The sequence below is a fragment of the Bactrocera neohumeralis genome, chromosome 2 (genome assembly GCF_024586455.1).
Source record: "Bactrocera neohumeralis isolate Rockhampton chromosome 2, APGP_CSIRO_Bneo_wtdbg2-racon-allhic-juicebox.fasta_v2, whole genome shotgun sequence".
Lineage (NCBI taxonomy): Eukaryota > Metazoa > Arthropoda > Insecta > Diptera > Tephritidae > Bactrocera > Bactrocera neohumeralis.
In genome coordinates, this window is record NC_065919.1 from 87805436 (window position 1) to 87823259 (window position 17824).

Sequence of the window (17824 nt, forward strand, 5' to 3'; positions counted from 1 at the left end):
TAAATGCAAAAGTAACAACAAAAGTTACGGTAATTATGTGCGCAACAACGGTAATAACTTCAACGAGATTATCATTGGCCGTAACAACAATAAGACAGACACAACCCAAAAAACTCCAGATGGGCGCCAGTAAATAAAACGACGAACCGCTTGATGCACACGGATGCCGCAATCCGCCTACATGACAAAACTAATGCCAATGGTCGCGACTACAACAGCAACTCCGTTATAAAAGCAATAACAAGCGAACAGGTAACAACAACTTCCCGGTTTATGTTGCATTCAACAATCAAGCGGATGCGATTTATAGCTGCCATGCGCTAAAAGAGAGTGAGAGTGGTGAAGTGTGGTCGTTATTAGCGCAGCTACAGCCTTGGGGCGACAGGGACGGCGGAGATGATTCGCTTCGAATGGTGGCTTATGCTGCCACGGCGTCAACAGCTAGCGCTAGAAGGCTAGCAATGATACAATGGCGACAACAACAGCAATTAGACGGCTACAATGCCGCCGCTTTGGCTTGGTATTAACTGGCAGCCGACGGCTATCGTAACATGGCAAATGAAAACGAAAGTAATCGAGTAACCGCAAAGCGCTACTCAACGCCGCAGCGTGTGCGACGGGTCTGGGCATCTTGGCGCATGGCGGCGCGATTGGGTGGCTGCTTGACTACCGCAAGCAGACTGTTAGTTAGGCACTAGCACAGCGACTTGCTACATTTTTTTCTTTAATTCTGCTTTGCAGTTACTTTTCATCATTGAGCCCATTTGTTTTTTCTCTATTCACTTTTATTTTCATTGAAAATTTCCATTCCCAACATTCATTTCATTTGCACTCGCATTTTGCACCGGCGGCGCGTACGGCGCTTGTTGGATAGTTGGAGGAGGCGACGACTGCTGTTAGGCGCTACAAAAGGTGGCAAGCAGCAGCGTCTTGCTGGCCTTGCGCCACACACACAGCACAGCGCCGCAACAATGCGCTCCACGAAGGGGGAAGTGTCGCTGGTTGCAGAGTTGGGCGCGACGCCCGCTGCCATCGCGCGGCGCGGCACAGCGCGGCCGTTGGGGTTGAAGTCGAGGCCGCGTTCGCAACAGGAGCTCGATGCAGTTGCATTTGAGTAGTGATAGCGTGCGAGTCGTATACCGCGGAACGCAGTGTGAACTGAATTCATCGTCAAGCGAGCGCGTGTTAAACAAAGCGACAAGGATAACGATAATTCCAAGGCTCATTGCGTATAAGTTGCTAATAGTTTTGTGAAAAGTTTTCATTTCGGTACTGGGGATGGGCGCAGAGAATCGTTGGTGCACCTGTCAACCATCAGTGACCTTCTATTACGTAAGCGCCTCTCACTTTAGCCAAAACTAAAGCAAGTACTTTTTACCACTCGGCCATTGTGATCATCGCGTTCACTTTTGCTTGGCAAGCCTCTTTCGAATCTTTCTTCGCTCGCATGCTTGCGCTGCCGCAGCTGTTTTTCGTGCGCTTTGTTGGAAGTGATTAATGGACTTTTCGGTGAATTATACACAGAAGCGAATTAGCATTGCTCGCCAATTATGTACTACACCAATAATTAAGTGTGCAGAATAAAAGCAAATAGGCGCTAGCACGCGCACTCACCAGAAACCACATAAAACAACAAAAATTTCGTGTAAACGGCAGATCGTAATAATCAAGTGGAAAACACATTTGAATAAAGACGCTGTAAAAAGTTGGAAGCTATTTGCATACTAAGAAATCTCAACGAAAAGAAAAGTATCTCGGCGCGGCATTTCAGCAGTCGGTAGTCGACGGCCCATTCAGCGCCACCGCATAACCGTTTCGTTTGTCTTGTGTACAGCACGTGAAAGTGGAAATTCCGCGCGCACCTAACCAAATCCGCAACTGAAATTCCGGTGGCGCAATCGCAGCGCCAATAAAAAGCTTACAATTTGTGTAAATAAGGACTGTTTTGACACCGCATCGCCATTCAACGGCAATACTCGTAAAGTTCGCAAATTGAGTGTTAAGTGTGCCTGGACACCTGTTTACCGCCGCACAAATGGCTGTGTAGTCGGCCAGTGCGTCCTTGTGTGGGAGCTGTTTGTGGAGGAAAACACGTTTGCATGCGGAAATGCGCGGCATGTTGGAGGCACTCAAGCTGTGAGCGGTCCATGCAACAAACAGTGAATAATGTGATTAAAGATGTTTTTTCTGCCTCGCTCACTTTTGCTATGTCTCATCATTTTTGTGCCAATCGCAGCAACAACAACACGCAGTTTCAATTATCAACAGTTCAGTGCAGGTAACTTCCAAAAGTGCAGAAATTACACTCCATTCCGTGTGAGCATATCTTTGAGCACGGCGATAACGGTTAATTTGTACTCTGATAGATACACATATGTTCCTTCATTTCTAACCGCCTTGCTTAGGCACACCTTAATATGGCTGATCGTATACATTTTTAGAGTAACTTTCCACTTTAAGGAAGAAATTTGTTGCTGCTAATTTTTTGCTCAAACTATTTTTGCAAAAACAGAATTAATGGTTATAAAATTCCTTAAGGGAGGAAATATGGTTTGGACAACGTCTTCTCCTTGATTTGTATGAATCTTTTATGTAAAAATAAAATTTAATTCAGTAGAACTTTGAGATTATCTTATACAAAAATAAAATTTTTGAAGAAGTATTTTGAAAAACGCCAACAATACCAGACTCAGCATTTTGCGTGTTTGGAAACCACAATTTTAATCTGAAATCTCCCGATTGTAATTTACTTTTGGTACATATATAATATGTCGCATTTCTATATACGTAAGATTCTACTCTCCAACAAAATTTAATGTTTACAGGGTCAAAACAAAACACATGATTTTTTGCATTTTTTTCACTCTTAGGGTAAAAAAAAAATTGTGTTATGTAAATACTTCAAGTCAGTTTCCAAATTCAATTTCGAAGTTGTTTTGACAAAACTATCGCTCGGGGTCGGAAAGAGTACCACTCACCTTAATGGCTTATAACGATCGAAATTTTTTATTGGAATTTTCCAAACGTATTTTCAATAGTTTAACTATTAACTTATGAAATAAGTACGAAACCTGATTTTTTAAACCATACAACACTCTTTCCCTCCTCAAAGAACATTAATAACTGCGAAAATGGTGTATTCTAGTTTGAAACGGTTTATGAGTTACATTACAAACATGCAAAAATTTAAAATAACTTAATTTGACTTGAACTTGCTTATATTTGAATTTCCATTTGAAGCGTACTATCCAAAGTTTGTTTTTACGTTGTTGTCGTATCTCAAATGGGTTCTTCGAAATAAATAAAAATTTTCTCCTTTAACTTACGTAAACTAAAAATTCATTCACTTAAGGGACTACATGGATTTACGGGTTTCAAAAAATCGAATTTTTTATTGTCCTAATGAATTCCACAACACTTTTAGAATATTTTCCTAAATTTTCAAGTTGATTCGAGTAATTGTTTCGGAGATACAGCCTTGAGAACTTGTACGCTCGGGGCTAGCTGGGCTAAGTGCGACGTCTTTAAACGCATTTTTCTCGAAACTGTGGTTTTAAGGCAGGTTGGTAAGATCGCTCGAGAACTACTCAACCGATCTTCATGAGATTTTAGACAGGTCTTTGAGACAGAATTTTTAAAGAGTTGGACGAAAGAAAAATAAATAAAAAACAAAAAAATTTCGCGAAATTTTCACCGAAATTTTCATTTTTTTTGCAAAAATGTCTGTCAAAAATCCAATTTTCAATTTTTGTTTTCCCTTCGTTCAAGTTCTAAGTTAAGGTTTTAACTAAAACACGTATTCTTTCACTTCAGATGATCATGTAAAGAGTTATCCTGCCAACGCGCGTGCATCTTTTTTCCGTAGGGTCACCGGAAATGGCGTCGCAATGGCCCAGTTAAAAATATTTTTTCCCAAAATTTCAGAGTTTCTTTTTTGTTTGTAACAATAAAAAATTCTAATAAAATATTTAGTTTTTTATATGAGAAAAAAAATTGTTGAAAAAAGGCTGTTTTTTACACGAAAAAACCCAAGTAACGCCTTATGGTTTGAAATGTTTTATACGTACTTTTTATTGGCTTGTGATGATTTCTTAAATTTGAGTTTTTTCGTATTTAGGGACCCATTGTAGGAGTGCTTTTGGCCATCGTCCCAACTTTTTTTATGACAGTTTGCTTAAATCACATTAATCACTTCAAAAAAATCTCATCTATCTACTTATTGCTTCATTTTCATCAATTATCATATATTCTCTATATCGGTATTCAACATGAATATACAAATACTACATAACTATAAATCACCCTGATACACGTATATGAGAATAAATAAACACTTTTATATATTTATAATATTATTTTAAGTTTGCCAGCTTCCTATAAAAATTGCATTAAATAATTTCGGAATCTACCCTAAGGTTAGGCTTTATCGGGCAAGTTATATAGTATGCATACTATAACACAATTAGCTAATGTTCTCACAATCTGTAAAGGATCTATGTGAAACACTTTCTGATATAGCGTTAAGTTCTTCCAAAGCTCCAATTATCCGTTGATTTAGAAAACACGACGTGCTATTTCGAGTAGTTGCTAGTTTGGACTGTTCCATTTGGCAATAATTTTGCTTTTACGAGACAAAATAAACTCATTACTTCCAACCATTCCCCCTATTCCAACCATACACAATACTACTATGTGTATATTAGGGTGCTTCAAAAAAAATGTTTTGAATTTTGTTTTTCAACTCTTACCCCCTCAAATGTTAGTGATTGATAAACAAAAAATCCTCCCTCAAGCTAGGCGCTGTAGCTTAATTCTAAGGGGTCGCTATTTTTTTTTAGGTTTCCATACATTTAACATTTTTTCATTCAAACTAAAATTTCACCAACTAATTATCGTTTCTCAAAAATAACCATCACATATTTATAAAGTTGGCTTTTCAAACTTTAAAAATTTCCGCGACAAGGAGGATTTTTTGTTTGTCAATCACTTGCATTTGAAGGGGTAAGAGTTGAAAAAAAAAAACTCAAAATTTTTTTTTTTAAGCACCCTAATGTATATGTAAGTAGTAAACGAAAGGGAAAGCATATAATCCCGATGAGTTTTCGAATATAAATAATATCTATATCTCGTTACTTTTCGGATGAAGTTATGTTAACTAAAGGGCTCCTTCAATAAGGTGAAGTCCAAAGTTTTTATCTTGCGCTTGTCAGTTTAAAATGTAGTCTAGTCATCAAATGAGTATATTATATAACCGTTTCTTTCATAAATAGGTTGCGGATCGCGCTCCAGTCGACGTGAACCACGCGCAGCAGAATCAGCAGACTCAGCTCAGGAAGCACAAAAACAAGTGAATCGTACTGCTCGCATAATTTCTGGTGCTCCTACGAAAGATGGTCAATATCCATGGCAAGCATCACTGGAGCTTTTACACCCATCAATGGGTTTTTTAGGCCACTGGTGCGGCGCGGTACTCATTCATCCATATTGGATACTTTCCGCAGCACATTGCATACATAAGTGAGTAAAGTGATATTCTTATATATTTTCCAGTTTATAATTCACTTTTTTCGACCTTGCTTTACAGCGATCTCTTCAACCTACCCATACCGCTGCTGTGGACCGTCGTACTAGGTGAACACAATCGACTCGAAGAATCCGGTTATGAACAACGAGTTCCTGTCGACAAAATCATACTACATAAACGCTACCATAACTTTCGGCATGATCTCGCGCTCTTAAAGCTCTCTAGTCCGGCTAACCTGGCAAAAACATCCAACATTCGTGTAATCTGTCTGCCGTTCGCATTCAATGAGCAGTCACTATCGGAGATAAGTTTGCCGAGCAGTGACGAGGAGATAGTTGCCGAAGGTGAATCAGAAGATCCTTTGGAACCGGGACTCTCAGGTGTGCCAGATTTAAATGATAATTTCCTACGAAGCGTGCAAAAAGTGCGACGCAATCGGAACGTAACGCTGCCCAGTATGCGTGAACTAATGAACACAAAAATACTTAGTCGTTTGAAGCAGACAGACATGCAACGACAGGGACGCATGCTACATTCGACACGCCGACGAAATGACAAATTGATGAAAGTGCAAGGAAACTATCGAGAATACGAGGGCAGCGCAGATTCGCGTAAGCACTACTGGACGGATGGCGAAGAGCTAGAAGACTACAGAGACCTGCCTTACAGCGATTGTGTGGCGACGGGTTGGGGTAAATCAAATGTCAGCAGTGACCTGACGAATGTGCTGCTGAAGACGCGAGTACCGCTGCACAAAAGCGAAAGGTAAACCTACGTATATTAAGGCTCTATATTTTTTATAAAACTGTCTAATTTTTAAACTGTAGATGCAGAGCGGCGTACGGCAGTTTCGTGAAGATCCACCGTGGTCACTTGTGCGCCGGTAAGCTGAACGGCAAAGGCGGTACTTGTGTGGTAAATTTTAGAATGAAATTCAAGAAACATTTCTAATACATTACTTTTGATACACTACAGGGTGACTCAGGTGGCCCACTCCAGTGCAGGCTCAGCAAAAGCGGGCCGTGGCTCTTGGCCGGAATAACGTCGTTCGGCTCGGGCTGTGCCATGGAAGGCTTCCCGGATGTCTATGTGCGCATTTCATACTACATGAAATGGATCCAAGACACTATAGCGAAGGAGTAGCCACGAGCAGCATAAGCTTGCTTATGTACCTATGTACTTATGTATATACTTATATACTTATATTAAATAATATAATAATAATAAGTATACTTATATGTAAATACCAGATATAAGTGTACCATAAGTAAGAGAATGAACATGCGAGACTTTTTCGAAAATGTATTATTTGTTCGAGTAAACTAACTAAGCAAAACTTAGGGCTAATTAAGTGTTAAATAATTTATAGAAATATCGTAAAATACAAAATTGTCGCTTATTTTAATTAATGGTAAAATATAAATAGGTTAACTGTATACTGTTAATTAGTTAGTCCCTGCTATAAATGGAATGCAAAATTTACCAAATAAAAAGGTATAATTCTACGCTTAAATTTTAATATCACAGTTGGGTGTTTTCTGAAGGCCTTTCCTGACTTGGCCCTACACCACCACACTTCGGTGCAGGGGCAGCAGCGTCACATCGTAATCAGGCTTTTTATGATTCACCGCTTTGGATTGTTTCGGCAGCTTCTTCATTTCTACCATCGTCGGTTGCTTTAACAACGGCAAGAAGCCCACATTTGCCTTGAGGCCGGCTTCAGCATTCTTTGCTTGCTCCATGGTTGAGTTGATGGTTTTCCACGCTGTTGGCGCCCAGAAGCAATACAACAAAGCACTGCTCACCAAATACACTCCAATCGCGATGAGCGTTATAACCAGCCCTAACTGTAAGCATGGACAGACACGAAATAGTAGAGTGAGCAACATTTTAACGCCGGGTGTGAGATCTTCAACGCCCTAGAAGCGAAATAGAAGTTAGAGGAAGTCTACTTGCTGCAAGCTCAAGAAATCTTACCATCTCAATCCAAAATATGGGCAACGCCATATTCTTAAACTGCGATACATCTCGATTATATTTGACATTTCCCATCAGTAAGTTTATCTGAAAGCGGGAACGCACTCTCATGGGTATGCCCAGTTGCTGCAAAATATATAATAAACTTCTTTATGATATGTCTGACAAGCTAAAGCTAAGCTCACAATTAATTAATTATTCAATCCCGTTTACCTTCTCGACGTGAATAGTATAAATTTTTAATGAGGGACGCATGAGGTCTAGATAGCAAAAGTATACTAAATAGGCGGCTAAGCGCTACCAACTCCAGGTTACTATCGTCGTTTTAACTGCATGTAACTTGACTTAACTACCTAGTGGTTTAGGAACTAGAATGCAACTACACTTTCGCAGGCTTTGAGTTCTTTACTAAGTTTAATTACATATCTTGGTTGGGGTACGTCTATGAAACAATATCGTCTGACACTGGGGACTAAAAATCCTGTAGTATTTTTGAAGTATCGGTTTCATGATATCGACTACAAGTCATCTCACTTCGATTTTTTTTAACTTAGAGTTTGACATTTCCAAAGTAAATCTTACTTTTTGTTGGAAATTTAATTCTTCTTTGAGAAAACAACCTCCAAAACCATTTCTCTATTCTAGTGATATTAATCTATTAATTAGTTCACACTCACCGGTTGTATGATTATATCTGTACCGTGTCTGTCCTTATCCGGACTCAGTCCTTCTATGTTCTCCAGCAGACTTGGTTCACCGTTGAAAAAGTGAGGAAATGAAACGGCCAACGGTATATCTATTTTACGAATAGTTCTGATTAATTGCAAATTCACAAGATTTATTAAGTGGTTTCTTACTGTAGTAACAAGGCGAAATATTGCCAAGTCCTTTCTTCAAGCAACGCTTGTTCTTGCAATAGCAGGATGTCTCTGAGTCCCCAAGATCGCTATCAAAGGCATTTTCCTTCAATTTGAATTTATAGCCCTTAAATCCATTAACGGTTTCAGGGTGTGAGTACTGTATGGGCAGACTGCGGCAGAAAGCTTTGCGATACACGCGAAATGTTTCGCCTTTATGGATGTTGCGCGGGAAGAGCGTGCCGTCATAGGTACCACGTAGTGTGTTGCACGGTGTGTTGCTCGTGCTAAAATCGGGAAACAAATCGTAAACTTCTAAGGCATACTTATTGTGAAAGAAAGAAAATCTTACTTGCGCTCCTCATTATAGTCCCAGTTTTTGAAACCTGTCTTGCCGTTCCAATTGTCGATGGAGAAATCACGGTCTGTCTCTTCCACTGCACCATCATCGTTCGCGTGCAGCTTTTTCGGTAATTTCATGGTGACCACATTGTGACCTTCGTCGAACATCTACAACATTGTTCATAAATTAATATGGTTGTCAAACTAGAAAAGGGCAACAAGCAGCCACTCACCCGCTCCATTAAGCCAAAGCGTTGAAAGTGTATAACACTCGGCACCACCTTCGATGCCAAATTCACTATTGGATCCTCATAACCCCAGAGATAATCATGAACACTCAGCTGCAACATCGGCTTAGAATTGAATTTTTTGGTCAAAGCATTCACAGCCATCATAGCGAATATAGAGTAAGCAGACGCCGCAGACATCACACCCAAGTAGGGTATATTCGGCGCGATTATCTTATCGATCGTCGGATCACCCACAGAACGTTCACGTATAAATCGCACTGTACGTTGTGGCGTGTAAGTGACGGTTTTGTTGTCGTTAAATAAGACATTTTGGTTCTCCAACACCTCCTGGTACACATACGGACCCACCTCCACCAACTTCAGCTTGCTGTCCTGTCCGCTTATGAACGCTTCCACATTGGTGACATTGAACATGTACACGCTGATGAACACTTCGAGCGGTGGCTTCAGCCACAAATTATACAGCAGCGTGCCGGTTTTCAGGGTCAATTGCTGCAAATAAGAATATATCCGCAAATTTGTTAATTGCATATAAATGCTTGTAATGGAGAATAAAGGCAGAGAATGCTTGCCACTAATTGAGCTGTTATTGTGGTAATTTTTGTATATTCTATATTTTTATTTTTGTTTTTATTATTATTATGTAGTATACTTCACTTACATTATCAATTAGCAGCTGCAGTGGATCAATCGCGATCATCAGAACCGCCACAATTATCAGCGCAATGCCAACACTCGATAATTTGAGTATCCCTGAAATGAAGTGGAAAGGCAAATTTTAATATATTCTAGAGCTTAAAGTTTTACATTAAATTTGATTGAGTTTAATTATCACTACTTATTTAATTGCAGTTGTCAGGAGTCTTCCCGGCTTGCAATAAAACGATTGTTAATAAAATTTATAGATTATTTAATGTGTGAAAAAAGGGTGATTAAAAGTGTGGAAATACATATATTTGAAATAGCTTGTTTTCTATAAAAGTAAAGTTATAAGAAAGAAAATTTTCACCACTTTTCATAGTTAGACTCCATTATCGAAATATTTGCTTTCGAGTTTCGAAATTAATCTTATTGGAATCTTCATTATTAGTAACAGTATGCAAGTTCCTTCGTTTTCCTCGCATTTCAATGGTGTATAGCATTTTTCGATCAAGTTTATATTAGAAATGTTATAAAATTATAAGTTAAGGTTTCTTGGGGTATACTTTTTTTTCCGAAGTTTCCATTTTGACCATTCAATTTCCAGTTTTTTGAATAATTTACATTACCACTGTTTATCTTAAAATATCTCTTTTATCTTCTGAGGCATGGGAGGTCTAAATAATATTTTTATCTCTCTTCCTGCCTTGCTTAAACGCTGGAATGCAAAATATTTGACACATGGAACAACTATGACAGTGACCATGACAATGAAATTCATCACAAGAGATTGGACTGCATAGCTGTAGCAATTATGAGTCCAAAGATCGAGCAAAACTGGTTTGCTAATTAAATGTAAAAAAAAAAAAAAAATTATGTAGCCACACCAATTTACACAAAAATTAAAAATATTCACAAATTAAGCAAAAATAAAAACAAGTAAAATAAAAAACTACAAAAAAACTCAAATTTAAATATAAATCGCCATTGATACGAAATGAACTAAGGATAAAATAATAAAAACAATACAAACAACGTCTATTGATGCGAAACAATCGCTAAACGTCACCTGCAACAATAGCAAATAAAGTAAATAAATTAGACTGCAACAACAATAGCAATAATGCGACAAGCAGCACGGGTAAGCACGGGTAAGCAAGCCGGAGCATTGAACCGAGCGACTACTCGCATTGTACCCGCACACTATTTGCCTATATGCATACAGAAAGGTGTGTGTGATGTGTGTATGAATGGAAATACGCACTGGTTGCTCTGTACATATGTATGTATGTGTGCATGTGTGTATAAACGGCTAAGCGATGTCAGCAACACCGATCGAGGGTACATGATAGCGCCAACAATGGCCGTAACAATGGCTATTAGAGCATTGGCAACGGCAGCAACAACAGCAAAAACGCATTAAACATCGAACAAGCAACAATCATTGCTGCCGCTGGCTTTCCGATTGTCAGACAAACGACAGCATCGCCGCCGTCAGCATCGCAGTTTGTCTCGCAAATCCATTACGGCGAATGCAAGTAGCGGATTAATGAAATTGAATAACAACCTCGCTGCAACAAGCACAACCAAAGCACCAACAATTGCGCTCGTAATTAGCGAAAAATTAGCAAGATATACAAGTACAATGATTAATTGGCGACCGTTGTTGTTGTTGGGAACTATTTTCTAAATATCTTTTAAGTATTTCGCTATGTGACACCTTCGAAGCAAGAAATTTTTCATACCAAAGTAGTGTGTGTGAATTTCTATTGCGGAGTGCTTGAACTGAGAAATTAGTTTATGTTTTCAATATCGGTACTATATTTTTAGAAACTGACCTTTTGGTCTCCACTTCTGTACTTTTTCAAAACGCGAAAGGTCCATCAAAACCTGAAGTTTAACAAGTGAAGTGTTTTAATACAAAATTTTAAATGGTGTTAACTAAAGAGCCACCATCACAGTTTGATAACCTCTCTGTGTTCCAAGTGCGCTACTAACTTCGCACTTGTATTAAAAGAATCAATTGTGGAAAAGCAATCGTTACTGTTGACTGAACAAATATTCAATGACAAATAACGGGTTTTTTGAATAGAAACACAACAAAAGTACAGGAATAGATAGGGACACCAAAAGACGCCATATTTTTCCTCGCTCTTTTGATATTTCTCTTCAATAAGCTATGCCATTTTATCATGCAGAGATATAAGATCCAACAATGAGTCGAAATTATTAAAATTTACTACCGAAATTCGAAGTCAGTGACCTCAACTTTAAGAGCGCTACGTCCAATTCATGCTACTCATAATCGTCCCGTCAGATCAACAATTTTAATCCACAGCCACAGTACAAAATGTTCTCATGCCAATGAGACAAAGAAGTGTTCGTAGTGTCGAGAATATTGCTGCCGCTAGCGCATCAATTGAGGAAGACCCAAATCAGTCTCTCACATGTCGTTCTCAAGCGTAGGGCATCTCTGTGACGTCGTTGTGGCGGATCGTTGTTTGTACGTGAATTGGGCAACAACTTGAAAATAATCTGGATTTTCATCGAAAAATCATCTTCAACGATGAGGCTCATTTCTGTCTGAAAAGCTTCGTCCATAAGCAAAATATGCGTTATTGAGTCACAATTGCATCCCAAAAAAATTACGGTTTGGTGCAGTTTATGGACCGGCGCCGTCATTGGGCCGTACTTCTGCCGTGAAGATCAAGACCGGGACGTTACTTTGAATTTGAATCGCTACTGCTCAATGATAACCAAATATTTCTGACACAAATTGGATGATATGGACTTGGACAATAGGTTGTTCCAACAGGACGGCGCTACAAGCCGCACAGCGAAGTTTACAATCAATTTATTGAAAACCAAGTTTGGTGAACGTGTTATCTCACGAAATTGTTCGGTCTATTGGACGCCTCGATCTGAATTCGTCTATACAAGTATATTCTCAAACAATGCATGTGTAAGTATGAACTTGTGGAACAGTCGAGATAATTACTAATTCGGAGATTGTAGCGTTGCCTTGGGCAATAAAATATACCACAGTTCTTCAAGATAATTATCAAACAAAAAAGTATGACTAAATCGGAAGGGTTTCTATGACAGCCATATGATATTGTGTGGGCTATCGACGGTTCCGACAAATGAATGTGTGAGAAATTTCAAAACAATATCAAAAATTGAGGTGCTAGTTGGCTTATAAATAAAATAGGAATATCAACTCAGCTCTTCACTCTGAAAGAGGCACATCACATTCAGAGGTGCAGCTCGATTCTTCATCTGTCATAATTGTAAATGTCATGACGTTGTTATTGTGAGATATTTACCTCAGTTATAAAGACATATTTGACTTAACTGAATTTAGATAATGCGCAATTACTATTTGTATGAAAAAGTTTACTGAAAGCGCTGAACGTTAAAATTATGCAAGATTAAGATATTTACTCTACACATAAAAATATTCTTAATAAGAATGAGAGAAACAAAACAATGTTTGAGCAACACTAAAATTACAGCTAATTTTTCAAAGTCTGTCGATAACCTTCAGCAGCCAATCAAGAATCTGCCAAACGGTTAAAGAACTTTATAATTGTTTACAACGTTTAAAACTTAGCGATGCTAAAGGGTTTCAACACATTTCTATTTAATAAACATTGCTGCTTAGCGCTAAAAACAATCAAAGTAATGTACAAATACACAAATGTAAATATATATGTGTGGCATGTATGTATATATACCTATGTGCGAAAGCATAAATAAACGTGATCAGTTTCAGCTTGGTTTATTTGCACCTTCGCGGGTTGATTGGCTTGCGGCAGAAAGTTCCTTGAACATGACACCGTGATGTATCGTAAAGTTATTCCTCAATATTTGAATTTAACTATTCACTTGTCGGCTAAGTCGGAAAATAAATAAATAAAGTAAACACACGACAGCTAGTTCAGCATATTGTTGTAAATATTTTATTTTAATTTTTATTTTGTTATTGTAACTTCAAAGCAACTGTGGACAAAGCGGTCATTGTGGTCAGCGAACAGGTAAGCCAGCTTCTTGCTCATATTTTGGCGGGAACAATGGTAATTTAGTTTCAAGTATGTTTCATATAAAGAAAAAGCCGTGAACTATTCCCTAAATTGGTCAATGAAAAAGCGCCAATAAATATCAAAATTTCGTACACATATGTACATATGTGCTCCAAATTAGAGCAGTTCAGCTGCTTAAATGCTGTAATTCAATGCATCCGTGCAACAGTTAAAACCTACCGTAGCGCGTAATAAAATTGCAGCATTTGTAGAATCAGTATTGAGTTGGAGAGAAATATTTGCTAATATAATTATATTTAGCGAGTATTTAGTCTAAATTTATACATAATAATATTAGGTCTATAACTTTATTCGTGAGTTATTTTTATTTGAACGTTTTTTATAAAAAAAAATTGTTAATTAATATTATTCAAAGCATTGAGTATCTGAAGTTATAAAATTTTTCCGTCTTTCTCACAACTTGCGGATTTCATGCCAAAAGAACTGCCCCGACTTGACAGTCAGGAATGAATTATGCCAATATTTGCTACCCTGATTTGATGTGAGGCGTATTCCAGTGAAATCACTCTACATAGTAGTCAGAAGAGGCAAGACCTGGACCATAAGGCGGATGAAGCAAAACTTTTCAGTCGCTCTTTTCCAAATTGTTACTAACCAGTCCGACAACTTGAGGCCGAGCTTGTTAATGATTGAAAATTATTGGCTCGTGTCACAAATTCCGGGCGTTTTGTGGCAATCAATAGCTTCAAGTGAATGGTTTGAGTCGATTAATCATTTCACTTGTTTTTATAAATATTTGATCCCACCAACTACAGGCCTTTGAGTCATGCATATTTGACTTTGCCGTTGATTTGACTTTTTGGGCAGGTCTCACATATGAATTTTTTGTATATAGGCTTATCGTAATGAATCCATTATTCATCACCATTTGCAATCCGAGGCAAAAACAACTTATTTTTTTGATATTATTCTTGATATTAAAAATCGTCTTTCAAAGTTTCTTGGCTTCAATTTAGATTTCGTTTGGATATACAATTTCCGTGCTTTTGAATATATCCAGTTGCTTGCAAACCTTTTGAAATAGCTGCTTGAGTGGCTGCAAAAGATTCTAAGAGTTTATTCCTTGGGTTTAGCAATAACCTTCATCTAGTAATGCTTTCAGTTTTTCATGGTCAAAACATTTTGTGACTCAGGCTAGAAACCTCTTTTAGAACGAACGCTCAGAAGCGGACTGAAGCATGTTCCCATAGACATTCACTAAAATACGATGAATTAGGCTAAGATTTTCTTCATATGAAAACAACAAAGAAGAAAACCAATTTAAAGTACAAAGTTCGACATATTACCAAACCCTAAAATTAAATACCACCATATTCCAGCAGGGATTGATTATTAATGAAACCTGACACCTAACAACACTAGAAACTCCCTGGACTAAACACATGAAAATATAAGTTATAACTACTTTCTGTAAACCTTTAAAGCTGCAAAACATAATTATCATTTTCAGTGTTGCACTTTCTAAGCACAACACTGTAAACAATCCGGTACATAATGTATACATGTCGACATATTGCAGACATGACTGACTGAATTTTGAAGCTAAGAAAATTATGCGTGCACATACATATAAATGTTTACTCTTGCGAAGTAACTGCTGTCTGTCTGTATTTATCTACCTACATATATACATATAGATATGTATACACACATATACATATGCACATATATATGTTGTAAGAGTAATTTTACGATGCGGATGCGACTGAGCTGCAACAAAAGCGCATTCAAAGATTTTTGACAATGAACTGCTTTTCGACAATGAAACACTTGATTGTTGATTGTGGCTATGTGACAAGCAAAGGCCAGCAATGCACGCCCAAAATAAATATTTATGCACACAAATTGGTTTTCATGTTAACTTGTGCAGCGGCCGTAAAGCAGCAAATTGAAACAATGAAAAGGGTTAAGACAATATTCGGATGCAATGAAAATCATGAATGAGTCAAAAGTTCACGCTGTAGAATGTAGTAGACTAAACAAAGCATCAGCTTAGCCCTTCAAGTATAATTGACCTTATGAATGTCCCGTGAGTTTTCGCACCATATAGTTAACTCTCAAAATGTTAATGAATGATATTTTTGTACAAAAATCCTTTATTGCCTTGGGCTGAGGTTACTTCTCATCTCCTGAAAGTGATGGTAAGAAATCTAGGTTTATTCCTCGATTTGTGCAGCCCTAGCGCCTACAAAGAATTACATGTCGTATTTTGCAAAAACAAGGTCTGTTAATTGGAGCTGCTTAGATCCCGCACGATAGTTCCAAGTTTACTTTGATTATGATCGATTTAGAGTAAAGCAAATGAAGTTCTAAGAACCACGTGTTCCATATAGATTTATTTTTTTTTTTTTGCTTTCAGCAATGATTTAAGATGGATTTCGAAATCTTCCTGACACATACCAAAAATTGGAGAAGAATTCAGGATAAAATGTAGCAAGCCAAGAAAAGTATAATTAAACTAAGTGCTATCCAGTTAAAATTTCAATAAGATCCAAATAAAAACTTTTAGGAAGAGCCTCGAAATCTTCGTAAACCCTCTTAGTACTTTCATCAAAATGCAAAATGAAAACAGTTCTTGAAGCTTTATCGTTAAATTCTCCAATAAGCTCACTTACTCTAAAACCGTCTTCACTTTCTCTGTGTTACTACACAGTAAAGTTTGCGATCAAGATCGCTCTGCACAACATTTTTCCTTTTCTCCTCTTCAATTGTAGCATGACTCATTCCGACTCCGACAAGTAGAACTTGCGGCACAAAGTGGTTTTGAAACTCGCGATAAAGTTATCAATAAATAATCCCTTACATGCTCTAAATAAGCTTCCGTGTACAACAAAATTAATTAAGTTAAAACTTGAAAAGAATTATAGTAAACACTGATTACCGAACAAGTTCTGTAGAAACCAAACTGGGATAACCCAAATGCTTACGCAATCTGTATGCAAAACTTTCCATTTAAAAAAAGACATAAACCCATGCAAGAATTTTTATTGCGACAGCTCCTTTAGTGAAGAGACAAAATGTGTAATTCCAGATAAGTAAATATGTACGTTTGTGAAGAGCACCCTTTATGCCTTGCCTTTTAATCGTTTCTTGCCATTTTCGCTTCAATGAAGTTCAAGTTCATAGCAAATTGCGAGGCCTTTTTTGCCTTCGCATGTGAACTCTGTGTTGTTGTGCGCGCTGTGATTACCTGCGCTGTCGTAGGCATGCGTGCAGCATCCGCTTGAATGGCTTCGTTTCGTTTTGATAAAGGTGAGCGAAGCATAATAATGTAATCGAAGTAACAGCGGCGAAGAGCGGTGCATTCGCAACCGGAAAAGATCACGTTTTTGATAAATCGAAGTATTCCAGTAAGGCAATCACAAGAAATTAAAGCAAAGGCAGTTAAGACATTGGTTGACCCAGCACTGTTGAATTCAAGAACAATGATTTGTAGTGACAACAACAACCATGAATTTACGCATAGACCAGAATTATATAATCGCGAGCATATGCCCATATTTAGTCAGCCGCTCAAGGAAAATGCCACGCCCATATTTGTGCAATTCTCAGTGGATGTGGCGTACAGTGTCGGCAAGTCAAATTTTTCACGTTTACGTTTTCGTTAAATATAATTACTTGTGTGCATATATTTTGGGTAAATTTATGCGAAAAACAAAATAAAAATTCTTATTACTTATAACCAACTTGACCCACTTGCTGTCTTTTGCTGTTGTTTTTGCTTATGGCTAAAGTAAGCAGATGAATTCGGCGCATTGCATGTGGCTACCGACTAGCTGGCGAAGCTAAAGTCACTGAGGCTTTGATCTTGGCAGTGACAGTGAGTGTCAAGCTGCGGTTTCCGACAGCCGGCGAACGCGAAAAATGAAACTTTAACATGTACACAATATATGTATGTATGTATTTATGTGCGAAGTAAATATGAGACAAATTTGAGTAGAGGTTAAAATATTCAAATTTCCGTTTTCGTTTTTTCCCTTTCGTTTTTTTTTTTGTTGTTAAATTGTTGTTGTTTGCCAATTGGTCTTTGATTTGATTTTTATAGATGCGATTTCTGCCACCTTCAGCTAGCACTTCCGCAAAAGACGCATGCCAACCGAAGAGTTACTAGTCTGCGGTATTGCCACGCGG

The 17824-nt window shown here is 37.9% G+C and overlaps 2 protein-coding genes across 2 annotated transcripts; one reads left to right on the top strand and one right to left on the bottom strand.

Moving 5' to 3' along the window:
- Positions 1-1102: 1102 nt before the first annotated feature.
- LOC126768024 (uncharacterized) lies at positions 1103-7029 on the top strand. The gene is made up of 5 exons (XM_050485885.1): positions 1103-2278; positions 5271-5517; positions 5585-6289; positions 6352-6439; positions 6500-7029. The coding sequence occupies exons 1-5, from the start codon at positions 2179-2181 to the stop codon at positions 6665-6667; spliced, it is 1308 nt and encodes a 435-aa protein (XP_050341842.1). The 5' UTR covers positions 1103-2178; the 3' UTR covers positions 6668-7029.
- Positions 7030-7057: 28 nt separating this feature from the next.
- On the bottom strand, positions 7058-16958 carry LOC126766114 (lysosome membrane protein 2). The gene is made up of 10 exons (XM_050483990.1): positions 16788-16958; positions 15036-15067; positions 10620-10693; positions 9613-9704; positions 8934-9443; positions 8711-8868; positions 8359-8645; positions 8179-8297; positions 7502-7627; positions 7058-7443 (listed from the first exon to the last, which is right to left on the bottom strand). Exons 1-10 carry the CDS (start codon positions 16956-16958, stop codon positions 7087-7089), a joined length of 1926 nt encoding a protein of 641 aa, XP_050339947.1. The 3' UTR covers positions 7058-7086.
- Positions 16959-17824: the final 866 nt, after the last annotated feature.

Coding starts and splice junctions, on each gene's coding strand:
- LOC126768024 (XM_050485885.1), top strand. CDS start 2,179: ATGTTTTTTCTGCCTCGCTCACTTTTGCTATGTCTCATCATTTTTGTG. Junction 2,279..5,270: donor TTATCAACAGTTCAGTGCAG/GTAACTTCCAAA, acceptor TTTCATAAATAG/GTTGCGGATCGCGCTCCAGT. Junction 6,440..6,499: donor GCAAAGGCGGTACTTGTGTG/GTAAATTTTAGA, acceptor GATACACTACAG/GGTGACTCAGGTGGCCCACT.
- LOC126766114 (XM_050483990.1), bottom strand. CDS start 16,958: ATGCTTCGCTCACCTTTATCAAAACGAAACGAAGCCATTCAAGCGGAT. Junction 8,298..8,358: donor TATTTCGCCTTGTTACTACA/GTAAGAAACCAC, acceptor TTCGTAAAATAG/ATATACCGTTGGCCGTTTCA. Junction 7,628..8,178: donor CAGATATAATCATACAACCG/GTGAGTGTGAAC, acceptor TATATTTTGCAG/CAACTGGGCATACCCATGAG.